General features: G+C 46.5%; 1 protein-coding gene across 2 annotated transcripts; it reads right to left on the bottom strand.

Moving 5' to 3' along the window:
• Nucleotides 1–341: 341 nt before the first annotated feature.
• Ampd1 (adenosine monophosphate deaminase 1) lies at nt 342–25,429 on the bottom strand. 2 transcript variants are annotated; one of them, XM_057793327.1, is made up of 16 exons: nt 25,315–25,429; nt 23,765–23,776; nt 20,082–20,262; nt 19,356–19,521; nt 13,871–14,036; nt 11,704–11,923; nt 10,186–10,315; nt 8,453–8,647; nt 8,045–8,176; nt 6,789–6,952; nt 4,693–4,819; nt 4,349–4,512; nt 3,282–3,402; nt 1,424–1,597; nt 1,149–1,259; nt 342–521 (listed from the first exon to the last, which is right to left on the bottom strand). In XM_057793327.1, the coding sequence occupies exons 1-16, from the start codon at nt 25,334–25,336 to the stop codon at nt 363–365; spliced, it is 2,244 nt and encodes a 747-aa protein (XP_057649310.1). In that variant the 5' UTR covers nt 25,337–25,429; the 3' UTR covers nt 342–362. The 2 variants fall into 2 exon arrangements, with proteins under 2 accessions (XP_057649310.1, XP_057649309.1); XM_057793326.1 differs by lacking the exon at nt 23,765–23,776 and having other exon boundaries at nt 25,315–25,404.
• Between the last annotated feature and the right edge of the window lie 2,549 nt (nt 25,430–27,978).

Raw genomic sequence — 27,978 nt, 5'->3', positions numbered from 1 at the left:
TCCTAAAGCCCACCGTCTCTCAGCATTGGGTCATTGGCTCGTGTCCTTGGCTACCTCTGATAACTCTCCTGCCTAAAAGTCGTGCAGGCTCTGGAGTCACACAACCTTACGTCCCCACCGCTGTCCCTCACAAAGGCTATCTTGAGGACTTTAGCTAATTCACATTTGCTCGTTATCACCAAAATAGAAATTATATCTATATAATTTATAGATATATAATATATAGCATGAAAGGAACTGAGTAAATGAACTATCAGTGAAACAATACAATGCTTGCCTTATTTTAAGAGTAGGGTCGCAATAACTGGTACTACAGGATTCAGACTCAGTGAAAACCCCACTCACAGCGTTATCCAGTTTATTTATTCTGTTGGTTTGAGACCCTCAGCAATTAAGTTGAGTTCATAACACCAAGTTTCATAGCGATAGGCCATGCGAATTTGAGCGACGTTTGTCCTCCGGATGTCATTTCCAACAGGGCCTTCCTCCAGGTAATTGTTGCCCAGAAACTTTGCTTTTTCCTGAAAGACAACGGGAGGAGAAAGCTCAATGTCTCCTTTTCCCACTGGGATAGATGGTGAACACATCCTCCACCGTAATCTTCATGTTACTCATAAACCAAAGGAGAAACAGCGAGCCGTTCATTTGGTGCCTCTGTGTGCATGTTCCCTGAGAAATCAATGTATTATCTCCTGAGAGACACGGCTGGAGGACAGAACTCAGCTGGGGAGGTGCGGGGATTCAAATCAGAGCCTTCCAGGCACTACCACTCCCTGAGCTAAATCCCCAGCCCAGGATGGTCTTTCCTAGTCCTTGTCATAGCAACTGTGTGTGGCTTGTGCATCAGCTTCTCCTCATGTATCCATGTATTTCCTCACAGCCCTCATTTCCAATCATTTTTCTTTTTTCTCTCTTTTTTCTTTCTTTTCTTTATTACTTTTTTTTTGAGACAGGGTTTTGGAGCCTGTCCGGGAACTCACTCTGTAGACCAGGCTGGCCTCGAACTCATAGAGATCCACCTGCCTCTGCCTCCCGAGTGCTGGGATTAAAGCCATGCACCACCACCGCCCGGCATTCCACTAATTTTTCAATGTTTAGATCGCTAGACCCCCATGCTCGGAAGGGCAGTCAGCTACAATCCAGTCTACCTCGTGAGAAATTCCACACTGCAGGACACTGTTCCTGGCCACCTCACACATGTCGCAGGTGCTCAGCTTGAAGACTTGCGCAGCAATGGCATATTCTTCCATCAGGGGCTCCTGTAGTTATTTATGCAAATAAGGAGAGGGGTGCCTTAGTTAAAGAAACAATGTACATCCTACGTAAAGAGAAGGAAGAAGTGCCTTGATTGGACTTTCAGTTTCTGGGTGGGGAGTGATGGCGCCGCAAAACACGCTTGCATTGCTCACACTTCGGCGTGTACCTTGGTGAAATGGAATTGCATCGGGTCGTCGGTTGACAGCGAGATCATCAGGCCTTTCTGGAGGAAATCCAAGAAAGGGTTTTTTGCGTATTCGAGAAACAGGCTGTTGTTACTTAATGGTGACATGGCGATGGGAATCTGGGCTAAGAAAAACAAGTACTGTAACACAGGACTCTGGAAAGAAAGGAAAAGCGACCATGAGGATGGTGAAAAGGGATAGACCCTAGAAATCTTAAAAGTCCCTGATCAACCCTATGGTTTAGCTTTCCACAAAGGTGTCTTAAATCCTACAGAGTGGTTATAGTTTGTCTTTTCCTTCTTTCTTCCCTCCCTTCCTTCTTTCCTTCCTTCCTTCCTTCCTTCCTTCCTTCCTTCCTTCCTTCCCTCCCTCCCTCCCTCCCTCCCTCCCTCCCTCCCTCCCTCCCTCCCTCTCTCTCTCTCTCTTTCTTTCCTTTCTTTCTTCTTAATGTGCATTGCTGTTTTGCCTGCACGTGTATCTGTGTGAAGGTGTCAGATCCCCTGGAACCAAAGTTACAGACAGTTGTGAGCTACCATGTGGGTGCCGGGACTTGAATCCAGGTCCTCTGGAAGAGCAGCCACTGCTCTTAGACCAGGCTGATTGTAGTTTCAATGTAAATACTCAAAATTAAATGTTCTGATATGGCTTCCAGAAACATTGGACAAAATCAGTTCTTTAAACTTGAGTATTAAGTTATCAAAGTTAGAGAGTCTGATCTAGACAATTACAGCTCAAAAGAGTCTCCCCGAAACCAACTTTTTTTTTTTTTTTGGCTACATGAAAGTTATGACTATCACAAGAGACATTTTAAAGCAAGCTACAACAAGAAACCTGGCAAAAAGTAGCTGCAGAGAAGCCAAGCCAACCTCTGATTTTACCTGCCAGAGTTCTAAGATGGAAGTCGGGAGATGTGTGTTCATTCATCTCCGAGGGAGAGTAGCAAGGTAACCTTGAGAGAAACCCTTAGCAGCTCTCCTAGAATGAGCTACCTAAGTAACCCTCCCAAATGATTCATGCTCGGTGACCCTCATTTCATAATAAGGGCACTAAAGACTCAGAGTAGCGAAATTGAAGTTGTTCCTTTTCAACCTTGCAAAGTTGGATAACAACCTAGAGAAGAGACAGCAATGGTTGTGGTTTCCGTAGTCCCTGATCATGATATGAAAATGTCCTGCTCCCTTTGTGTCGTGGGCTGGTTCTCCAAGGAGTTACAGTCTTTCCCACGAGACTAGCAGAGTCCTCATCCCAAGTTCCCCATCCTCCTGGGGGTTGAGAGCTGCCCTGTCCCTCCTCTCCTGATACCTTGGACTTTTCAACCTTGAAGAGAAAGTACAAAGCATTCAGGCTATCAGATGCCAGCTGCTAGCTAGGAAAGACAGAGGCGGAGTGCCTCCTGCTCAGCCTTGATTCACTGATGAGCTCAAAATACAGATCATACTGAAAATGGACCATAATGATTTATTTGTTATGGACTCTAATATAGAATTATTATTACTATTAAGAATATACACTTGCCTGGCATGGTGGCGCACGTCTATAATCCCAGCACTCAGGAGGCAGAGGCAGGAGATCTCTGTGGGTTTGAGGTCATCCTGGTCTACAGAGTGAGTTCCAGGACAGCCAGAGCTACACAGAGAAACCCTAGCTCAAAGAAACCAAAGGGGGTGGGGGAGAAAAGACTCTAAGCCAGATGTGGTGGTATTCACCTGTAATCCCAAAGCCCAGCAATCAGAAGCACAGGCAAAATCATCTTTAGCTACATAGCAAATTCAAGTCCAGCCTGGGCTACATAAGACCCTGTCTCAAAATTAAATTAAATTTAAAAAGCTTCGAACTCACCTTCTTTAAATTCAGGCCGTGAGAAATATTGTCTGCTATCATAAAAGCTGTCATGAGGTGAGTGAGCGCTCCTGCCTCCCCACAGTGAGGGCGGAACAGAAATGTGTTCATGCCTCGTTCCCTGTGAAAACAAAAGGACCATGGGAACCCCAGGTTCTGGGCAGAGAGATGGGCTGTGGGAACCCCAGGTTCTGGGCAGAGAGATGGGCTGTGGGAACCCCAGGTTCTGGGCAGAGAGATGGGCTGTGGGAACCCCAGGTTCTGGGCAGAGAGATGGGCTGTGGGAACCCCAGGTTCTGGGCAGAGAGATGGGCTGTGGGAACCCCAGGTTCTGGGCAGAGAGATGGGCTAGGGAACCCCAGGTTCTGGGCAAAGAGATGGGCTATGGGAACCCAAGGTTCTGGGCAGAGAGATGGGCTGTGGGAACCCCAGATTCTGGGCAGAGAGATGGGCTGTGGGAACCCCAGGTTCTGGGCGGAGAGATTTACAGAAAAATCCATTGGCAGAGTTAACACTTGGAAAGGGAACAACCACCAAACAGATGCATCAAAACATAAACTGCAAATCTTCATCGTAATTCTTACTAAATACAATCGTTTTTCAAAAAAGAGGCAGCAGAGGATATGGTGGGACAAGGAGGCAACGGAGAATGAGTACATTTATAGCGACTTCAGTGCCAGTGTGAGCCTCCCTGGGTACCAGGCACATACATGGTGCACAGACATACATGCAGGCAAAACACTCGTACACATAAAGTAAAAATAGATAAATCTTTAAAAGGAATTTTAAAAAGAAAAAGAAAAGCAAAAGGCAGTGGTGCACATCTGTGACCTCAGGACCCCTAGGTGAGAAGGAAAGCTGAGACAAGAACCGCCAGACACTCAGGTCTAGTATGTAGAGTGGTAGAAAGGAGAGGCCTGCCTCAGTAACCTGGAGGAAGGGAACCGACATCTGCCCTCTGACCCCTCCCCGGCAGGTGCTCTCCAGCACTGATACACACACATAAATACACTCACGCACAGATGTATCAAAAGGCGGCTCTTCCACCCCACTTCTCCTGTACTTACTTTCTCAGGCTGTTGAGCACTGTGATGTTTGCATACATGTAGTAGGCATAGTAAGTGTAAGATGGGTTGTTCTCCATTGTCCACTCCTCAGGCTTGGGACTCTTGGAGGAAAACATGTGACCACTGTGTTTGGACTCATCATCCACGCTGTCAAAGCCGGTGATCTGTCAGGAAAGTGAGCCATACTGTGGGTTCAGTCCAAGGGCAGAGGCTCTGTCCGCAGAGAAGTTCCTCAGACAGCTCCAAAGGGGAGGTCGATTTAAAGATAAGTAGGGAGAGTCGGCCATGGCCAGAAAGGACAACAGGCTCAGGAGAGGAGTAAGGGCCCGAAGGGTCGTACTTACATGTTTGAGAAAGACACTGAGGTCTGGGTGAGCTTGGGGGTTGATGGTGGCCTCAAACACTGGAAGGAAGATATTCTCCAGCATCTTTCCAAAGTGTGGCAGGAAATTCTTGGATCGGAACACATCACTAAAGGAGAAAGGAAAGGGAACTTAGGAGGAGGGCAAGCATAGCTCCCACGGTGTGGGAGACAGAGAACCAACTGTCACATGTCAGTAAAGGGCCTGGTGTGTTCATCCTACACCCACTCCAAGACAGTCTCCTTGCACACACATGAAGAGGAGTGTGTTCATCTGACACCCATTCCCAGACATTCTCCTTGCACACATATGAAGAGGAGTGTGTTCATCCTGCACCCCCTCCCAGACATTCTCCTTGCATACACATGAAGAGGAGTTTAGGTTGGACTGGGCATTGGAACACATACCCCAGCTCTTCTATAAATTCCCTGTGGCAAGAAAACTCAAGTTTTACAACCGAGTCTAGCTATGAGGAATATAGTAATTCTGCCATAGGGAGCTCAGCGATCAAACACGCGTGTGTCACAAGACAGCAAACGGGAAGCTGCTATCAAGAGTTCCTGTCTGGAGAGTCTCTCTCTCTCTCTCTCTCTCTCTCTCTCTCTCTCTCTCTTTCTTTCTCTCTCTCTTTCTTTCTCTCTCTCTCTCTCTCTCTCTCTCACACACACACACACACTTCATCTGTGGTAACAATAAATTATACCACTTTATATATGCCAGAAACTTTTTTCTTTTTCTTTTTTAAAAAAACAAACAAACAAACAAACAAACAAAAAAAAAAAACCCAGGAATTTTCTGTATAGCCCTGGCCATCTTGGAACTCACTCTGTAGACATGGCTGGCCTTGAACTCAGAGATGTGCCTGCCTCTGCTAGAATTAAAGGCTTATGCCACTACCATCCAGCACCAGAAACTTTTCTAAATAGCCAAAAAATATTAGTTACATTAATCCTCATAACAACTCATTCCCATTTTTAGGTATTTTGAGAGATCTGAACTCATAATCTAAGCTTCATAGTTGTGGAGCAAACACTTTACCAGCTGAGCCATCTCTCCAGTCCCAGTGAACGAAACCTGGCATTTCCAGAGGGCACACAAGCAAGTTGGCAGAGAGCACGTAAGTTAGATAAAAGATCAATGATGCTGCGCACAGGAGAGAAACCATTCCTGCAGGCAGGGAGTGACTGCACACACCGTGGGAGGGAGTGGATGTCCTCGGTACCACTGCTGACAAACACTCTGGCTACAAAACCAGCCAGAAGTGGCAGCAAAGGTTCGGATACAAGACAGCTATAATTGGATTCTGACATGGTGGCACAATTCCATAATCCCCGCATACAGGAGACAGAAACAGGTGGATTAGGAGGAGTTCAAGTCTAGCCTGGGTTATATAGTGAGACCCTGTCTCAAAACTGAAAATAAAGAACCGGGGTGGTGGTGCACATAGGAGGCAGAGGCAGTAGGTCTTTATAAGCTGGAAGCCACCCTGGTCTACATAGCAAGTTCCAGGCCACCCAGGATATATAGGGAGATTCCATATCAAAAATAAAATAAAGCCAGCCTTGTGGTGCAACAGTAGTGTGTCTGACTCCAAAAATAAAATAAAGTTATATGTCAGTACAGACAAACTTGTTGAAGAATAAACTGGTCACAGAGAAGACCAATTTGTGATGTACACGGTCCTTACTCTAACAGACATGACAAATGTATGATGTGCACATTTCTTACTCTAACAGACATGACCAATTTGTGATGTACATGGTTATTACTTTAGCAAACGAGACTGATACTATGTACATGATTCTTCTAGCTTAGCTCTTAGAGTAAGAACTAAGCATTTGCCCCTGGGGAAAATACATACTAGGCCCTTACTTTTAGTTTAAATACCAAACTAAATTGGGTGTGGTAGTACATACCTATATAATTCCTGCATTCAAATTTTGGAGCTAGTTCCCAGTGTAGCCCCTTCAGCATAGCTGACATTTATTTAAATTAAATTCTGGTTCAGGTTGAGAGGAGAGGCAGGTGAGAGGACAGACTTGAGAGCCCGCACCCCTCAGGGAGGCCCAAATACGTACTAGATCCTAGGGACTTGGATCATCCACGTCATGTTGGGGCAATAGATGCGGTTGCAGACAAACCAGGAGGAGAGTTTGCTCCACTCATCTGGACTGCGACCATAGATGGACAAGCGGGGCTCCGCATGCTGGTACTTGGCCTCCACCAGGTCTGCACCCACCTCCTGTAAAGGCAAGAGAAGGGTCTGAGGCCAGGAATTCCCACAAGGTCTAGACCCATGGGATGTAGGGAGGGGAAGTATATCCTCCAAAGAGCCGTGGTACTGTGAAAGGGAGTGAGAAGAGAAGTATCCAACACTGATCAAGGACAAAGACTGGTAAGATGTGACATAGACCTCAGGGAAAGGTCAGGCTAAGGATGATGAGAGAGAGCTAGCCATGGGGCCTGCAAGACAAGAGCAGCTGTATATACCCCCATTCCTCGGTGGCATAACCCCTACCCCACATGCTTCTCTTGTTTTTTGTTTTTTTTTTTAAGATTTTATTTATTATGTATATAATGTTCTGTCTGCATGTATGCTTGCATGCCTGAAGAGGGCATCGGAGCTCATTACAGATGGTTGTGAGCCAACATGTAGTTGCTGCGAATTGAACTCGGGACCTCTGGAAGAGCAGTCAGTGCTCTTAACCTCTGAGCCATCTCTCCAGCCCTGCTACTCTTGCTTCTTAAAACACAGCATCACAAGGAATGCTCTTAGATCTACCCAAACCTCGAAGACCAGGTCTTTACCTCTTAAATCACACCTTAACTTCTTTACCCTAGAAACAGAGACCTCTGGAAGAGCAGTCAGTGCTCTTAACCTCTGAGCCATCTCTCCAGCCCTGCTACTCTTGCTTCTTAAAACACAGCATCACAAGGAATGCTCTTAGATCTACCCAAACCTCGAAGACCAGGTCTTTACCTCTTAAATCACACCTTAACTTCTCTACCCTAGAAACAGAGACATTTCCCCAGACACCTCCCTCCTCTCCCCCTCTGCCTTCCTTTCTTCCTTCTTTCCTGTCTTCCCTTCTCTCCTCCCCATTCATGAACCCATACTAAGTATTTTTTTTTTTTTTTTTTTTGGTTTTTCGAGACAGGGTTTCTCTGTGGTTTTGGAGCCTGTCCTGGAACTAGCTCTTGTAGACCAGGCTGGTCTCGAACTCACAGAGATCCGCCTGCCTCTGCCTCCCGAGTGCTGGGATTAAAGGCGTGCGCCACCACTGCCCGGCTCGTGCGCCACCACCGCCCGGCTACTAAGTATTTTTTTACTCACCTTGATGATAGTGGCAAAATATTCCCCTTTAATGTAATTGTCTGTTTTTAGGTAGAGGTCCCGAAGCTCACTCGCACCCACGGGGTTGTATTTGTCATTAAATTTATCAAAACGTTGGAATGTCTGGCGTCCCTGAATCAGGAAACAAGAGCAGAAGTTTTGGTTACGAGAATTTCCTGGGCACATAACCCTGGGGATGACCAAGTGAAACAGGGTGGATCTCAGGGGAAGAGGATGGGCTCCAAGGACAAAGCTCAGTTTGAGCGATAGTGGGTGAACCTCAAAACTCATCAGAGGTGCTTTCGGTCATCACAGTAGCCAAGGTAGTGAAGAGGGCTGTGCTAAGGGAGGGAGGGACTGGGACATCTGGGGTTCCGTGTGAGAAAACTAAGCATCTTCCCAACCTACAGCGTGAACATCCAGAGAGTCAACCGTCAGGTCGTAGGGATGCATATTCAATTTAGCAAAAAGTTCCTTCAGGGTCAGATTCTTCTCTTTAGTGCTGTAGACCACTCTGTCGGCATCGATGTGATAGGATTTCTTAATAAAGCGTAGCAGATGCTTCTGGTTCATGCAGGCGGCTGCATGGATGTGAGTATCCACCTATGTGCACATTCAGAGGGAGAAAAACCAGCAGTCAGCCTTCTTTCCTCCACGGTCAGTGGCCACAGCACCTGCAGATTCCGCCGAGAAGGGAGCAAGGAACAGACGGTGGTGTGGACTGACAGCTGATGGAGGTGGCCCAGTGGTAAGGACCCATTTGCAGCTTCTCTGCACCTGTGCAAGACTGTGAGCAGTTTAGCTGGGTGCAGGGATGATGCTTGCCCCTCCCGAGCATAAGCGCACCCGATGTGCTTCCGACATATTGAAGCAAAATTCTTATAGCTTGTTCTCTATGCCACAAATACAATTAGAAGCAATGTAACTATCGTAGCTTTTGTACCCAGAGAAGTTAAGGAAGACGTTAGGAAGCTTGTTGGCTACACTGGCACACGCCAGTAATCCCTGCCACATCCCAGCCCTGGGGAGGAAGAGGCAGGAAATCAGGAGTTTAAAGTCGCCTTCAACTATATATCCAGTTTGAGCCAAACTGAGCCACATGAGACCCTGCTTCAAAAAGCAAAACCAAACAAAATTATGGCAGGAAGCTGACTCAGCAGGTAAAAGCATTTGCCACCAAACTTGATGTCCACAGAGAGCTGACTCCTGAAAACTGTCTTGGTACATTGATGATATGGTAAAAATAAAATTTATAAGTACAATATTATTTGACTGTTTGAAGCAATTTCACACAGCCCAGACTGGCCCTGAGTTAAAATGCGGCTGAAAATGACTTTAAACTCCTGATCCTCCTACCTTCACCTCCCAAGGACTGGGATTTCAGACATGTAGTCCATTTATCCATCTGTCTATCTATCTATCTATCTATCTATCTATCTATCTATCTATCTATCTATCATCTATCTATCTATCTATCTATCATCTATCTATCTATCATCTATCTATCATCTACCTATCCATCCATCTATAGACAGACTTTTATTCTGTAAATCAGGCTGGCCTTGAACTCACAGAGATCCACTGTCTCTGCCTCCCCAGTACTGAGATTAAAGATGGGCCACCACACTTAGCTTATCACACCTAATTTATAAAATGAATATTAGCCAGACATGGTGCATGCTGTAACCCCAGCACTTAGGCAGGAAGACTGCTGTGGGTCGGAAGGCAGCCTGGTATACATAACGAGTTCCAGCCAGCCAGGGCTGCACAGCCATCATGTCTCAAAAATCAATAGGAAAGGCTAGAGAATGGCTCAGCAGTTAAGAGGGCGTATTCCTCTTGCAGAGGACCTGAGTTCAGTTCCCAGCACGTTGTAGCTCACATCTGCCTATAACTGCTGGACCCTGAGAGTATCTGCACTCAAAGTGCCCATCTCTCCCCTCTCCTTTGCCCAAGTATGCACTCACACACTTTAAATAAAGTGCCTTTTTCCCCTCTGGGGCAAACATTAGAAGGGCACTTGGAATCTTCTAGATATGCTCTACCTGCCTTCACTAAAGTCCACGCAACCTGCAGCAGCAGTGGGTTCATCGGCAAACAGCTTCTTGTCCTTAAGGGCACCCTGGGTGCGGTGCACTCACCTTCCTGCAGTTATAAAAGTCCCGGTGAGGGTTGTTCTTCAGCTCCTTCAGCTCATCCATCTCGTTCAGCATCTGATGGACCTGGAACTTGGAGGAGAGGAACTTCAGACGCCGGTGGGCATAAGTCTTACTGTGGAAAGTCAACACACGGGACTCGTCAGTCTTTCTGGACAGGTAAGGAAACTGATAACAATCTCAAAGTCTCCAGGACTCGCCTCACCCGCAGGAGGAAACAGTTGTGGGAAGACATACTGTCTGTTCCTCTACAATTACCCAGCTTTTCATCAAAATTGGACATAATACTGAAGAAGGACGTGCGAAAGCTTTTAAAAATCTATGGGGACTGTGTCAGTCAAAGGTGAGGTCCCCAGCTGTGGAGGCAGTAGACCTGGGCGCCGTCCTGATTCAGCACTGTGTGACACAGAGGTACTTACTTGCCTTCCTCCACTTTCAGATGCTTCAGCTTGTTAAACTGTAATTGAAGTATGTCAGGGGAGGGTGGGGTGGGGAGATGGCTCAGTGGTTAGTTAGAAAGACCTGAATTTGTTTCCCAGAACCCACCTCTGGCACCTCACAACTTCATCTCAGCTCCACCTGCCACCACCAGGCCAGGGGATCTGATGCTTCTGGTCACCACGGAGCCTGCACTCATGTGCACACACCCACACACAGACACTTGCATGTACATGTAATTAAAAATAATAGGGGCTGGAGATATGGCTCAGTGGTTAAGAGCACTGGCTGCTCTTCCAGAGGACCTGAGTTCAATTCCCAGCAACCACATGGTGACTCACAACCATCTGTAATGATATCTGGCACCCTCTTTTGGCGTGCAGGCATACATTGAGGTAGAATGTCGTATATATAATAAATCTTTTTTAAAAAAAGAAAGAAAAAATAAAAATAAGTTGGGCAATGGTGGTGCATGCCTTTAATCCCAGCACTCGGGAGGCAGAGGTGGGTGGATTCCTGTGAATTATAGGCCAGCCTTATAGAAAGAATGAGTTCCAGGACAGCCAGAACCACACAGAAAAACTGTCTCCGAAAACAAAGCAAAATAATAATGATAGTAATAAAATCATAAAATCTAAAGGGGAAAAAAGTGTATCAGTAGGGCTGTAGCTCAGTTGATAGAATGCCTGCCTGTAAGAAGTCCTGTGTTCACTCCCCAGCAGTGCATAAATTGAGCATGGTGGTGCAAGCCTGTAATCCCGCACTTGGGAGGTGAGGGCAGGATAGAAGTTCAAGGTCAGTCATGACTACAGAGCAAGTTTGATATTAGCCTGGGCCACTTGAAACACTTCAAATAAATAAACAGTAATAGCTAGGATAGATGATAGATAGATAGATAGATAGATAGATAGATAGATAGATAGATAGATAGATGATAGACAGATGCATCTCATATGGCCATTACAAGGAATAAAGGAGTTTAGCGCAGTATTTTAACATACTGTTGGCATTTTTCATCCACCAATAACACCGATTGCTGACATTTAGATCTCAAGTAACACTTACACAGGCCCTTGTGCAATTAGAGCAAGCAAAAAATTCATGTCGTCCAGGAAGTCATCCAGATTTGGGTAAGGGTAGGGCTTAGGCTCCCCTCTGCTGGCTGCTGCTTCATCAGGGTAGATGTAAATCACACCATCCTTCATCTTGAGGTGATAGCCCAGGTTCGCAGGGAGGTCCTCTGTGCGAAAGGGGTCTTCTCCCTTCTTCGGAGGAGGGGTAAAGACTTTTTCAATGAAACACAGGGCAATATATCAGCATATGGGACGAGAGACCACGTAAACATAATCCAAATAAGAAATACTGCAATATCTCGCTAGTCATCTCTTACTTCATCAGTTATAATTATACAACTTTTCCTCTTGACTCTGCCTCCTGAGTGCTGGGACTTAAGGTATGTGCCACCATGCCTAGCCTAACTTGTTCTTTATATAAGGCTTATTTTCACAATGATTTTTCAAAATGACTCAATGGGAAGTATAAAATAACTATGATAATATTTTATCTAGTATAAGAGTGTTTTTCAAGTTATTTAGAAGTAGTATTTAGATAATGTAATTAATATACTACTTACAAACACATTTTTTAAATTTATTTTTGAGGCAAGTCCTCATTACGTTGCCTTGGTTGGCCTGGCACTTGTTATGTAGCCCAGGCTGGCCTCGAACTCATAGAGATCCGCCTGCCTCTGCCTCCTGAGTGCTGGGATCAAAGGCATGAGCCACAGCTTCTTATTTCTATTTGTTCATCTATGTGTTTGGTTAGTTAGTTCAGATGGGGTGGGGTTGGATTTTTGAGACTGGTTCTCACAGTCCAAGCTGGTTTCCAACTTGTTCTGTAGCTAAGTATGCACATACAGATGCACACACATAACAAGTGTGCACAGCCACAGCACAGATGTGCAGGTCAACATCTGTTTGGGGTTGGCATTATCCTTCTGTAACCCTAGCCTTTGGTAGGTAAAGGCAAAATTGATCAGTTTAAGGTCATCCTTGGCTATATCACAAGTTTGAGGCCAATCTGGACTACATGAACCCAAAGTAAAACAAAAAGTTATAAATCTAAATGCCTAAAAATAGGAATTAATTAAACCAATTGTGATACAATTATACAAGAGGAATGCTCAAAATGGGTAAAATCTGATTATTAAATTGTGTAATTATATAAAACAGATGTCTTTAGGAGAGTCGGGACATTCGATTTTTTTTAAAATTTTACTTACTTCTGCATTTATTTGTATGTATGAATATATGAGCGCGTGTGCCATAGTACATGGGAAGACAACTCGCGAGAGTCGGTCTTCTCTTCCCGCCTGGTGGGTCTGGGGCTCACACTCAGGCCTTTAGGCTCAGCAGAAGGCCTCCTTTACCCTCCAGATCATCTCACCAGCCCTGTAGACGCCTTTTAGAGAGGCAGAGGCAGGTAAGAAACGGTGGAATGTGGGCTGCACCCTGAAAGCTTTGGCCGCCTCCAGACGTGGATTCAGAGTGAGCGAGCAAGGAGAGAGGCCAGCCAGGGATGCAGAGCAGCCTAGCAACTCAGGGAGGTGCTGTGCTACCCAGAGAGCCTGAACTTGAGAGGGGAGGACAGCAGGATTAGAGTCAAGGATGTCCTCCCTGTGGAGCGTGGTTTGAGGCCGACCTGGGAAAACCTGAGGTCCTGTCACAAACAAACACTCCCATCCATAACAAAGACTAAGGAAAACTTGGTTGTGAGCAGGTAGGAGCCTGAAGAGCTGAGATGCCCTTTGGTGGAGGCAGGTGATCCTGACTGGCTCTGTAGGGGAATGGGGGAAGTGAAAGTTTTTTTGTTTTTTCGTTTTTTTTTAATCAGGAAAATAACATGCTTGGATCTGTGTTTTAATAACCAGGATAGATGTGAGGGCGAAGCAAGAGATGGTGAGACTGACCGTAGCCAGTAATTAGGACACTTTTATAAACACTGAAACAAGGAAACACGCAAGCCTAAGTGGGATTGGAACCCACTAGAGAGAGCAGGTTGAGAGGTATTGTAAGGACAGAATCAGTGATTGACATATGAATCACAGGTCGGGGCCAATGGCAACGATGACACCTTAAGGCTGGGTCTCTGATAATCTAAACATTTGTTGAAACTCACATTTAGTAGGTAAGCCAAACGCTCTATTCCTTACATTCATGAGAGAACAAGTTACCTGGATAGAAGCTCTCATTTGCTACCAAGGCTTCACCGTCGATGTTCCTCAGGTACTTGGAGGGGGTCTTGGGGAACCTCTGGAATGATTTCTGCATGTATTTCTCCCGTATACACAACGCCCGGTAGAGACCTTTACAAACCACCTCGAAGTCTTCAACTGTTACCTGCCAAGAAAGTGTCAGAGCTATGCCTGGGAGAAACTGGAGGTGCTCAGGCTGATCTCTCGTAGTTCTGGCTTTCCTGGGCACTGAACCTCTCCTGCCTGCCTGGCTGCTTTCTTTCTGAACTGGGACCTCAGGATTCTCTCCAGGACCGACTCCTGGAGCTTTTCTATCTCTTTTCTCTCTCTACCATACCTTACCTGTGATAGGAATCTTTCCTCTGAATTTTGCATTTGTCTCTGAGGTTTTTGGTTCTAGGACTCAAGTCCAAGGCCAAATATCCTATCACAGAGTCTCCAGACATCCTGTTTTGTTTTTTGCTACATAGTGGTGATTATCAAAATTTTTTTTAAAAAGTGATTAAAAGAACTGATTGCTTTTTATCACTGTTTTTGTTTGTCTGTTTTTAACTTACCACACAAAGTCGTGGGTTCATCATGGCGTCTTCCTATGTGTCAATATGCTTCATTCTTATCCATTTCTTTGCCTGCTGCCCTCTCCCATGTCCCTTCTTCCTGCAGTTGTTCCCCTTTATCATCCAGCAAGTCCCCTGTCCCCCCCTACCCCCCGCTTTCCTATTGCATGTCCTCTGTTTCCCCCTTTCTTAAGATCTTTTCCTCCATTTCACGGTCCCTTTTCCAATTTCTGGCTTTGTCATAGACACAATTTTAAATCTAGGTTCTGCATGTAGGAAAATGTGATATGTCTGTCTTTCTGGGTCTGGTTTATCGCATGTAACATAATGATTTCTAATTGCATCTATTCTAAAACTGTCCTGATTTTACAGTTGATTGTGTGTGTGTGTATGTGTGTATATGTGCGTGTGCGTGTGTATGCTGCAGGTGTGCATGTCCAAGGAGGACACAGGGTATCCTGCTCCATCACTCTCTGCCTTATTCCCTTGAGAGAGGGCCTCTCACTGAACCTGGAGCTGGTCTGGCAGCCAGTAGGACCCAGAGACTGTCTCTGCTCCCCCAGTACTGGGGTCACAGGCAAGTGTGGCCATGAGTGCCGGGGATTTGAACTCAGTTCCTTCCTTCTTTCACTGTAAGTGGACTTACTGAGTCATACCCAAAACCCTGTGATTTCATTGTTAAAGAGAACCCATTCTAACGTTGTATATGTGTTCTTCCTTTCACGTGATATTTGTGCGTTCGAAGTGCAAACCTCTGAAATTGGGAATGATGGCACAAGCCTATAGTTCCAGCATTTAAGAGACTGAGGCTGGAGGGTCACTGTAATTTCAAGGCCAGCCTGATCTACATAGGCATTCCAGGACAGTCAGAACTATATACCAAGGTCTTGTCTCAAAACAAAATAAAAAGCCAGGTGGTGGTGGCGCACACCTTTAATCCCAGCACTTGGGAGGCAGAGGCTGGCAGATCTTTGTGAGTTTGAGGCCAGCCTGGTCTACAAGAGCTAGTTCCAGAAAAGGCTACAAAGCTACAGAAAAACCCTGTCTCAAAAAATAAATAAATAAATAAATAAATAAATAAATAAAATCTAATGTAAACTTCTGAGTGTCGTATCTCAAACTGTCAAACTATATTGATGAGGGTTAGCAGTTGTTGAGTCAGGGTCTCACTTGATAGCTGAGGCTTGACCTCCAACTCCTTATCTTCCTACCTTAGTGATAAGGTCTCCTGTAGCCAGGCAGGCCTCTGACTTTTTTTTTTTTTTTTTGAGACAGGGTTTCTCTGTGGTTTTGGAGCCTGTCCTGGAACTAGTTCTTGTAGACCAGGCTGGTCTCGAACTCACAGAGATCCGCCTGCCTCTGCCTCCCAAGTGCTGGGATTAAAGGCGTGCGCCACCACCGCCCCGCAGGCCTCTGACTTATTATGTAGCTAAGGATAGCCCCACTCTCCTTATCCCCCTACCTCTACCACCCAAGTGCTAGGGTGATGATAGGTCTGAGACAACATGCCTATCTTTTTTTTGGGGGGTGGGGATTTCTCTGTAGCTTTGGAGCCTGTCCTGAAACCTGATCTATAGACCAGGCTGGCCTCGAACTCACAAAAGTCCACCTGTCTCTGCCTCCTAGTACTGGGATTAATGGCATGTGCCACCACTGCCTAGCCAACAAGGCTATCTTTTTAAAAAATATTTTGAGACGGTGTCTCTCTATGTAGCCCAGGCTGGCCTCAAATTCCTGTCTCATCTTTCCGAGTCCTAGGATTATAGGCATGTGTCCTTATGTCCAGCTTCCTTTAGATGGTCTTAGAAAATTGTATCTGTCTAGAAAGAGAGCTTCTAGAATAAAACTTGGCTTGAGCAGCTGGAAATTCCCTGCCTCACCCACCTGCAGTTTACTGTATTACCAGACCCCGAAGACCTTCTCTTTGAGATGGCACAAGCATGACCTCAAAGGCTGGAGGTACTGATGACAGGTTCTGAGCAGTGAGTCTATTTGAGAACTCATTTGGAATTCTACGGGTGAGTGCAGCTGCTGTATACCCTTGACGGAAGAGGGGCCCTCCTCTATGGCAGGTCCTCTTACACTGAATGTGCACCTTAGGGAATGACACACACATATGGAGCCGGTGAGGAAGGAGGCACCCACCCAGTCAGCCAGATTGGCCAATGAACCCTGGCAATCGGCAGGGTGGAAGAAGTCACAGCCAGACAGCCCACGGCCAGTTAGTCTGCTTTGAAAGACAGATGCAGAATCAGTGAGCTCCCACTAGCTCGAGTCAGCTGTTTCTGTGGGTGTCCCCATCATGGTCTTGACCCCTTTGCTAATATTATCGCTCCTCCCTCTCTATGACTGGACTCCAGGAGCTCAGCCCAGTGCTTAGCTGTGGATCTCTGCATCTGCTTCCATCAGTTGCTGGTTGAAGGTTCTGTGATGACAATTAAGGTGGTCATCAATCTGCTTACAGGGGAAAGGCAGCTAAGGAACCCTCTCCACTATTGCTTAGATTTTTTTGTTTCTTTCTTTTGGTTTGGCTTGGTTTTTTGAGACCGGGTTTCTCCGTGTAGCTTTGGAGCCTGTCCTGGCACTCACTGTGTAGACCAGGCTGGCCTCAAACTCACAGAGATTTGCCCGTCTCTGCCTCCCAAGTGCTGGAATTAAAGGTGTGCACCACCACCGCCCAGCTTGCTACTTAGATTCTTAGCCAAGGGTCTCTGAATGTGGTGACAGCTGTGTGGCTTGAGCAGTTTCTGGGGTCATTGGCCATGGAGCCAGTATTTATCCCTGACGTATGAACTGGCTTTTTGGAGCCCATTCCCTATGGAGGGATACCTTACTTAGCCTAGATACAGGGGGGAGGGCCTTGGTCCTGCTTCAAGTGATATGACAGACTTTGTTGACTCCCTGTGGGAGGTCTCACCCTCTCTGAGGAATAGATGGAAAGTGGGGTAGGGGGAAGGTGGAAGGGAGTGGGAGGAGAGGAAGGAGAGAGAACTGGGATTGGTATGTAAAATAAAAAAAGATTATTTTAAAAGTCAAATCAAGGGCTGGAGAGATGGCTCAGAGGTTAAGAGCTCGGGCTGCTCTTCTAGAGGTCCTGAGTTCAATTCCCAGCAACCACATGGTGGCTCACAACCATCTGTACTGAGATCTGGCGCCCTCCTCTGGCGTGTGGGCATACATCGAGGCAAAATGTTGTATACATAATAAATAAATCTTTAAAAAAAAAAAAGTCAAATCAAATCAAATCTGTGAGTTCAGTTGAAAATGAAAATGAAAGGGGCGGGGACGGGTAGATGCTAACTTTAGCCAGAGTGCCTGAAGTAAGTGCTCAGTCTGAGGTCAGCTTTCAGTGGCACTTGTCCACAGCCATGTAGCACTGTGACAGACCAGCGCCCTATCTGCTCCTGGCAGGCAAAGGCTCTCACTCACCCTCATGACCCCAACCCTCAGCACTTCAGCATTCAAGGCCTTAGCAGTTGGCCTCAATAAGGGCCAATTAAATCGAGTCAATTGCTCATCTGATTCTAAAGGCTGGAGACTTTAGCCCTGAGACAACCTTCCCCATCTCTGTTTGCATTTCAAGGATGCCCCGTTGGCTACGGAGCACCCGTGGAACACTGCTCAGCAGCTCAGCTATATCCAGCCGCTAAGTGAAGCAACAAGACTGGTGGCCCAGGTTTCCCACATGGGGTCTCTTTTGCCTTCCTTCCTTGCATCTTCTCCCTTCTGTCTGTTCTCATGTCTACCAAATGCAGAAGCGCCGAGTTTGTCCCCTGATTTTTAAGCCCTTGGAAGTCTGGAGTTTTCCAAATTGTGATTCTCATGTATGCACCATTTAATTAAACATTTCACGTTGGTTCTTTAATGTCTGCACCTGCCCCTGCCATTTACCCAACACCCTGGTTACCATACCGAAGGAGATAGACAAGAATAGCTTGCATTTCAGCACCCTGAGCCTTGTGAGCATCTTAGGCCTTACCCTGCCTGGGTCAGTTACATGAGAAGGGGGCCCAGTATTTATATTTGGAGCAGAGACTGAGGACCTGATAGCAGCTTCACCAATAGGATGCTGATACTGCAAGTCTGTGTGGCAGAGATTTATTAATCGACCCGCGGGGCCGAGTGTTGGTAACTGGAGTTCAGTAGCCCTGTGACATACCAGAATCCATTCCAAGCACCATCTGCTGGGTAGGCAACTGGAATGAACCCAGAGACTTTGGCCTAAAGACAATGAGCTCATTGGAATTTCCCTTTCTTTTTAACATTTTTATTATGCGTGAATGTTTTGCATGCATATGTGTGTGCGCCACAATTGTGTCCATGGAGGTGAAAGGAAGGTTGAGCAGACAGGTATGAGCCACCATGGGGGTGCTGGAAACTGAACCCAGATCCTCGGTCAGAGTAACAAGAGCTCTCAGCTGCAGAGCCATTTCTTCAGCACCCCCTTCATTGGATTTTCCTTCATTTGTTTGTTTTGGGCATGCGCCACAGTGTGCATGTGGAAGTCAGAGGACAATTGCGGGAGTCGGGTGTCTCCTTCCACCATATGGGGCCTGAGGTTTGAACTCTGGTTTTCAGCCCTGGTGGCAAGTACCTTTCTTTACCTCTCAGCTATCTTGCAGTGCCCTTGTCCCTCATCCCCTCGTCTCTGTCCTACTTCATGATGCAGTCTGCAGGAACAAACTGTTGCACGTCGCTGCTCTCTTTGGTCCTTTTGCCCAGCCTGTCCACTGCAGCCTGGGTCACCTACAGCGTTGTATAGAGCGGCACAGAAGCATGGCAATGACATCCAGCACTAGTGCTGACTGCAGGGGAAGGTGCAAAGGTGGTACGCTGCATCTGCCCTAACAGGGAGGAGGATGGCACGCAGCAGCTCTGCAGACCTCGGCATCGCAAGCACGACTCACCCCAGAGGCGTAGTCCCCAGTGATCTGCACCCTCTGGAAGTCAGGTACACTCTCGTAGGTCGGGGACGAAGAAATAAACTCTTCGATGTGGGACAGTTTGGTAGAAGATGTTTCGCTTTGTGGGATGGACAAATTGACCGTCTTCCGCCCCTGGAAGCGCCTTTTTCTGGGTTTGCAATGAACAAACAAAAGGAATTAGCTCTCGGGAGTGCTAGAAAGAAAGGGAAATAATTCTTTTTCATGAACGCTCTCTGGAAACTCCTGGGGGAAGGGAAGCATGCATGACAGGTGTAGCATGGGCAGGGATGACGTGTCCCTCCAAGGGCACGGTGCCCTCAGACTGGCTGGAGAGGGGGTCACACCAGAGAACACTGCTAGTGACTAGGGGCCACGTCTGAAGATGAAGGCATTTGCCTTCCGGTTCACCTGCTAGCTACATCTATGTCGAGAGGCTTTGCCGCAGCTGTCAGCCCACTTGGGAGGCTTTTGCCCTCTTCCTGGGGTACAGAAAGGCTTTATTTAGCTTGAGGAGATGTAGATGAGGGTGGGGGACCCCACTGCTTTCTTCATGTGTCCTTGGTATCTCGCCCTAACCGAGGCAGTGAGAAGGAGGAAGGACTTGGAAGCCTAGCAGAGGCCTTTCTTTCTGTGACCTGTGTTCAGACGGACCTGCGTTCAGGACCTGCTGTTTCTCCCAGCTGCTGCCCCATTGCTTTAAGCTCTTACCTCCTGCCATCCGTGGACAGGGTCAGGTTCTCCATGTGGAAGATGTGGGCTTGCATCTCATGGAGTGAAATCGGGCAGATCTCATCGACGTCGAAGGGGGAGATCTCATGCCGGCCTCCCTCGTCTTTGACTTCAGAGGCAAAGACTTTTTCAGCAAAGCTACGCATTGCATCATCAATTTCTAGAAGAGGTATATTTTTTTTCACATATTAGTTGACGTTCTTATCCAAAAACCATCCAGGAGTTGCTGGATATCAGGCACAAGGATAAGGATAAATTGTGTGGGCCTTTGCTGATCTCCAGCCAGAGCTCAGGCCTGCTCCCACTTTAGTGGAGATCTGTGTATGGAGCACACTCCTGGAGGGCCCTAAAGATGCAGCTAGCCTCTTATGGGACAAACTCTTAATATGAGATTACTTGTTCCTGGCAGAGCTAGGTTTGATTTCAAAGCCATCCCACAACACAGTCCTTCCCATTGGGTTGTCCGGGTCTTCCTGGTCGTTCTAAAGACTGCCAATCCCCACGGAGCTTATGGCTGAGAAATCAGCAGATATAGGAAAAGAATGTGGCCTCTAGGGCTCTTCAGAGGGAAGTGTCTCACACAACCACCTCTATTTTTCAAAAGACTGACAACTGTGATATATGTCATGTGGAGAAAGGGAACTGCCAAACTTAGGCCTATGTGGTGGGGTCCATTCTTGTGGGTAGGACCTTTGACAACGGGTGACTTAGAAAGCCAACCCACTGTTACACACTAACTTTCCCCATTCTATTCTCTGTGCCCCGTGTGTGTGTGTGTGTGTGTGTGTGTGTGTGTGTGTGTGTGAGAGAGAGAGAGAGAGAGAGAGAGAGAGCGCGAGAACGAGCTTTGGGTGTCAATTTTCTCCTTCCACCATGTTCCAGGAATTGAACTCAGTGTAAGTTTTCCTATTTTTTGTTTTTTCATTTTCTGAGACAGGGTTTCTCTTTGTAGCTTTGGAGTCTGTCCTGGCACTCACTCTGTAGACCAGTCTGGCCTCAAACTTATGGAGAGCTACCTGCCTCTGCCTCCCAAGTGCTGGGATTAAAGGCGTGTGTCATCTCCGCCCAGCTAAAGTTTTCCCATTCTTAAAGTGAAGAAGCAAGGATGACCTTCACCCAGTCTCATCATTGGGGCAGGGATGGCCGTCAAGCTCTGTTTTTGCTGAGTCCCACTGTCTGCTCCACATGCCCAGCTCACACCTCATCAGCACCTGCACACCTGTAAGAGCTCCTTGGGGCTTCTGACGAGCAGTGACGAGAGGACCAGCAGCTAGCCACTGGAGCAGTCCCGGCGCAGAAACCTGCTATGGAGATGGCAGAGCAAACTGCACAGAGAGAACGACCCTCTGTTGCCAGTGTCTCTGCAGGCTTCCAAAGAGGTGACTATTTTCAGTCTGATTTCATGGTATAATGAGTCCAAGCTTCTGCCCTGTGCTTATCAACTCCTTCACACACCTGCCCCCGTTTCAGTTTCCTCGTGTGTTAAGTGGGGGCACCACTACCAACCCAGCCTCACTTGCAAGGCGGCTGTGACATACTAGTGAGATAATGTGTGTGGAAACCCTTCCCGGAAAACAGAGCAGCACATTAAACTGAATGAGGTAATTTGGCAGCGGCGGGCAAGCACACGGCCAGCTTTGGGCCACTGAGGATGATATGTAGTTATGACTGTATGAGATGAAGCATGCATTAGCAACGATAGTGAGTGACTCATAACTTCCCCAACGCTGTCAGGTAAGCTAGTTTCAAATCCTGGCTGGCCAAGGCAGAGTTAACAGGGCAGACTGTGTGGCTTGAACCTCGAGCGCCTGATTGCCTTGGTAAACACAAACACGTCCAGAAACCGAGAATGTTTGGATGCTATTAGTGGTCCTCTGGCAAGCACAGCAGCCCGGTGAGACAAACGAAACAGCAAGTAGACATGTGGTGACAGAGAATGCTGCCCCAGCCCACCACTAGCCGATCCCTACAAACAGCGCCATTCCTCCCAGATAATCACTCAAAGCTGAGTGGCAGGCAGAGGTTAGAAAGGCTTCATGCACCAGAAGAGCAATGGAAATAGACCAGTCGGTTACGATGATGAGGATGAGGGTGAGGACGCCATGGCTTGTCATGCTGGGTCTGTGGCAGTGCTTCTGAAGACCTCAAGAAGGACAGTGTGGAATTGATGACAGAAATCAAATCCCATCTGGTGACGCCCTGGCTCTTCTAGAACAGCGTTTGTTATCTGGAACTGTTCGTATCCATTTGTCTCATATATATACATACATACATATATATATATTATTAGAGTATAGCTTTTACTAAGGTTGTATCTCTCTAAACCACTACGACAGTTGAGAGTAAACATTATAATCTCAAGTACATGATGACCAAAAATGATATGGTTGATATTTGGTTCCGCAGAATTGAACAGCTGTTTTGACTCCAAGCAAGCACAGCTGAAATTTGATCTCTAATTCAAGAGCTCTGCCTTTCCAACTACATTGGGGCATGGTGGTGACTACATGAGAAGGAAAAAAAAATGGAATATTTTAAAAGTGAGTAGGTAAAATATGATGGCAACCCAAATCAGGAAGGAGAAAACGTCTCCTCAGGTGTCTATAGATAATCGCTGACTCCTTCTGAGCATGTGTGAGATCATGGGACCCCTGAGGGGCGGTACCCGGGGGACAGGACATCTATATAGCACAAATAGGAAGAAGATAGGTAAAGTGGCAAAGGAAGGCACTGGATTAAGGTGAGAAAGGGTCCATGACATCTGGGTGGCTTTGGGCAAGCCACATAGTCCCCAGGAGCCTCATGGTTCATCATCAGAAAGGGAGATACCAAGTTAATAACAAGTCAACCCCAGAACGCTGCTCTGAAGATCAGACATACATGACATGTTTAAAATCTGCAGGGTGCTCTCCCCAACATTTGGGATTACTAATGCAGGAAGTACACGGCTCGACAAAAAGATCACCATGCTTGCTTCTACACCCGACAGATCCAGAAACCCAGGCTTATTTTCCAGCAGAGTTTATTCATGTGTGGGGAGGCCAGCTTGCAGGTTTCCTGCCTCCCCCGTCTCATCTTACGGAGGAACTTGGAGGCAGAACTACATCCTTCAGCAAAAGAACAGCAGAATCTGAGAGAGGGTGGGACACACGACAAAAGCTAGTTTTATCTAAAATCAGGTTTTATCTGGCCAAAAAATTCACAACAATTTTTTTTGTTTTTGCAGTAGAGTTGAGAATCATCTAAGGCAAGGTTTAGTGGACTCTGTTGACTCCTCTGTATGCTTTATTTTGAGGTAGCAAACAAGCAACTGGGGGGTAGTCTTTATTTGTTTGTGTCTTGTTGTATTTTAAGACAAGGTCTCCCTATGTAGGCCAGGATGGCCTTGAACTTTCCACCCTCAGCCTCCCTAGTGCTGCGGTTACAGGTGTTCACCATCTTCATGTCAGGCTCGTTTCCTTTGGGGGGAAATAGTGGGCTTTGTGTTTTGGAAATCCATGAAGGTTGCTTGCTAACTACAGCTATTATGAATCGCTACTGGCCTTTGGTGGCTCCATCTACAAACACTGCTGAGAAATAAGCCCCAGTGTGAGTTAAGGAAACACTGTCATTTCTTCTATGGATACTTGCACATGGCAGGAAAAATAGTCCAAGATACTCACGTTTTCCTTGACCTGTGAGAAGTAAAGCAAAACAAGACGTAGCACATGAACATCTCTGAGCACTCAGTATGGTGGTGAACCCAGGCTTTGGGAGACAGCATGTAGGCTGCTGCAGAGAGGGGTGGGACAAAGCACTCTTCTAGCTCATCCTCTGGTCTCTCACTGTGTGCTGCCCAAGGGTATCATGGGGATACATAAAGGTCGCTTTATACTTTCATCCCCTTCCTTACTGACATAGGGCTTTAAGCACACATTAACACTCTTAAAAAGTCCTTCTTTGGGCCGGGCGGTGGTGGCGCACGCCTTTAATCCCAGCACTCGGGAGGCAGAGGCAGGCGGATCTCTGTGAGTTCGAGACCAGCCTGGTCTACAAGAGCTAGTTCCAGGACAGGCTCCAAAACCACAGAGAAACCCTGTCTTGAAAAACCAAAAAAAAAAAAAAAAAAAAAAAAAAAAAAAGTCCTTCTTTGGGGGGACTGTGGGGCTGGGGTTTGAACCTGGGGCCTTGTGCATGCTGATGTCAAACTCACACTCCACTACTAACCCACACTCCTAGCCCCTAAAGGTATTTTGTTGTAAGGTGGAAATTTAATAGAAAACAAAATAAAGGAACCTGATGAAGAGGGTTAGGAGCGCTCCATCAGTGCTGGAAGTAGGTCAACGAAACCAGCTCATCGGTAAGCCGGCTGGTAGCACCCACTGAACTACCATTTCTCAGACCCAGTTTCATGGAAATATTCTTTACACACAGAAGGTTTTAGATGCATAAGGTCAAGAAGATACTTATGCATATAAAATATAGTTAAACAAATCAAGGTTAAGAAAGCTGGAATATCACACAGCAATTTCAAAAGCTTTTTAGAAAGTGTTTGGAATAAATATATAATAAGTCACATTTTAACAGTAGGCTAAAGCGTTCTCCTGCCCAAAGGCTATCTACACTTACTGGCATAACACAAATGTGTCTGTTTTCTTAAAGGCATCTTTACTTTTACATAGGACAGATTGAGAGGCTGAATCCCAAAATGTTGAGTGGATCGTGGAACCATTGATAAGACTATGTGACTTTTAAAGCTACTGTTTTCTAATTTTCCTAAGTGAGTGTTTATTACTTTGACTTTTGGTGTAATTACTCTCTTTATTTCACATGCCTGGCTTTTTAGAGTGAAACATACAACTGAGTTCTTTTTAAAGAAATCCTTCTGAGTGTGGGTGGACTGCAGCGCACTGGAACACTCTGGGTTAAGGTTTCTGCCGCGCTCAGGATCTTTCGTACGCTCTAGACAACCCTTCTAGGGTCTGTGAAAGCACAGCTTTTGCTCAGAGTAATCGAGTCGATGGCTCCGCTTTCTAAGAGATTCAAAGTTCGAGAAAATAACCCTCCTCCCACAACCAGAAAGAAAGCGAACTGGGAAATGCTTTGCCTCTCCGTAATGTGTACACCTAAAGCATTATGGACCCTAAATAAAGAAGCTGACACGGCGGTTAAAGGAGTGGTTGCACACGGGGGAGAAATCCCCGAGCTCTCCAAATACTTTCTGCACACCTACCTGTGAGTTTGAACAGAGGCATTGTGGATGGGATCCTTGATTCTAGGCGAGCACAGCAGAGGAAGGAGAGAGGGACTGTGGGGGTAGCTGACGGGCACTTTGAAATACTGAGACACTCATTTTATTATTTTGTTTTGCCCCCTGTAATCTGACCCTTCCCTGCTAAAAGGAGAGATGAGCTTCAGACCTATTTATAGCCTTAGGCCATGACAGCGACAAACAGGTGAAGCCTCCGGTTCTTTATCTCGGGATTTTAGAAAAGGTAGCTGCAGTGGCTACAAATCAAATCTCAACACCCACCAGACAACATGCTGGCTCATCATTAGGGCTTTCGTACACAATGTGACCCTGCATCTATTTTTGACCCCACTTACATCAGCCTGCTGGGCTTCTGAAAAGAGGTGTATAACATCAGGAGAGCTTTTTGCATTTGGTGAATGTCCTGGTATGTTCATCAAGTCCTCAGCACACTCTCTCACACACACACAAACTCACACATCACTCTCTCTCACACCCACACCTTTGCTAGCTATGTGGACTCATTATTTGAAAGGCTCCCTGGGACTGACCTGCACAGTAGCAAATAGCGAGCAAGAGAGATAAAGAAAGCTCCTATTGAAATTCTTTTTTTTTTTTTTTTTTTTTTTTTTTTTGGTTTTTCGAGACAGGGTTTCTCTGTGATTTTGGAGCCTGTCCTGGAACTAGCTCTTGTAGACCAGGCTGGTCTCGAACTCACAGAGATCCGCCTGCCTCTGCCTCCCGAGTGCTGGGATTAAAGGCGTGCGCCACCACCGCCCGGCTTGAAATTCTTTTTTAAAATATTTATTTATTTATTTAGTATACAATATTCTGTCTGTGTGTATGCCTGCAGGACAGAAGAGGGCACCAGACCCCATTACAGATGGTTGTGAGCCATCATGTGGTTGCTGGGAATTGAACTCAGGACCTTTGGAAGAACAGACAATGCTCTTAACCTCTGAGCCATCTCTGCAGCCCCTCCTACTGAAATTCTAAGACACTATTTAGAACTGGGCATGAGGGGATACATGTGCACTCAGGAAGGAGAGGCAGGAGGATCCGAAGTTCATGGTCATCCTTACCTAAACACCATCTCAAGAACAAAGTTTCTAAGTAGCATCAGGGTCTAGCGAGTGCTATGAAGGAAACAAAACGTGGATTTCTAATGGTGAAATGGCTCACTCTGTGACTAAGGGCAGAAGCAGCTCACGCCTTGGTGCTGAGAGAAAAATGGGGGCTAGATTTGGCTTTGAGGTTCAGAGCACTTTTCTGATCCTCAGGCAAGTTTTATTTATGAAAATGCAAGTCAAATGCCACTACACAGTTCTCTCCTGTGGTGTGAGTTCCAAGAATGGGACTCAGGTTGGCGGCTTGTTGAGCCCTCTCACCGGTTACTATTGCGGAGTTTAGACAGTGCACACAGAGGACCTACGTTTGACCCCCAGCACCACAGTAGATGGCTCACAACTTCCTGCAACTCTAGCTCCATCCCTGACACCCTCCTATGGCCTCCTTGGTGCACACACTCGTGTGTACCCAGAGTCTCAGTGCCGGCAAGCGTTCTACCACTCAACTATACCCGAGCCCCAGCACTGATTTCGATTTGTTCTCACTATGAAGTCCAGGACAGCCTCCAACTCTTTCTCCTCCTTCCTCAGCCTCCAGAGCTATGTGCCACCAGTTTGGGTTCCACTGTTTTTCAGAACAGAATGACAAGAGCAATAGCTTGCTCACCATATTTACAGCTTCTGCTCCAACAGACTGAAGACAGTTCTTAAGACAGGGTGTTTGGAGGTCAGGCTTGTCGGTACGCTTGTTATCCCAGCACTTGAGAGGCTAAACCAGGAAGACAGCCACAAATTTAAGGCTAACTGGGGCTATGATGAGCATCAGACCAGTCAGGGCTACATGGTAAGATCCTATCTCAAAGGAAGAAACAAATAAAAAGGAATGAACAAACGAAGTGTGTTCTAGTGTTCGAGTCTGTAATTCAATCTACTTAAGAACCGAGGCAGGAAGATTATAAACTCAAGGCCTGCCTGCACCACAGAACTAGTCCTAAGGAAGTCTGGGTAACTTAGTGAAATGCTCAGATAGATCAGACTCCCAAGAGATTTTGGGGGGCAGTGCCTGTGACAGATAAAAAGGGAAAGAGTCAGAGAAGATGGGAGGCCCCTCAGATCGCCACCCAGTACAGGTCTGACACAGGAGAGAATGACGGAAGGGCTGAGTAGGTAGGAAGAGCCCCTGACTCCAACCAGGTCACATGAGGAACTCCCCAGAAAAAGTTTTCCCATTACAGAACTCCTACAGAAAGCGGACTTGGCCTACTGCTGGCACACATTCTGTTGAGCAATGATTGTGGGGTACAGAGGGCAGAGATAGACATAGTCTCAGAGCTGTCGATGAAAAGATGAAGCAACCAGAATCTGCCAGCCAGCTATGCTCCTCCAAACCAGCTTAGGAGATGGCTAAGTACTTTAGGAGCACTTGCTGCTCTTTCAGAGGATCAGTTTGGTTCCCAGCACCTATACCGGGTGGCTCATAACACCTGTAGTAACAACTCCAAGGAATCTATTACCTTTTGCTGGCTTTTGTGGGCAAACACATGTGATATTCATACACACACACACAAACACAAACACA

This window comes from Chionomys nivalis, chromosome 18, assembly GCF_950005125.1.
Source record: "Chionomys nivalis chromosome 18, mChiNiv1.1, whole genome shotgun sequence".
Taxonomy (NCBI): domain Eukaryota; kingdom Metazoa; phylum Chordata; class Mammalia; order Rodentia; family Cricetidae; genus Chionomys; species Chionomys nivalis.
This window is presented reverse-complemented; position numbering and strand designations above follow the sequence as displayed.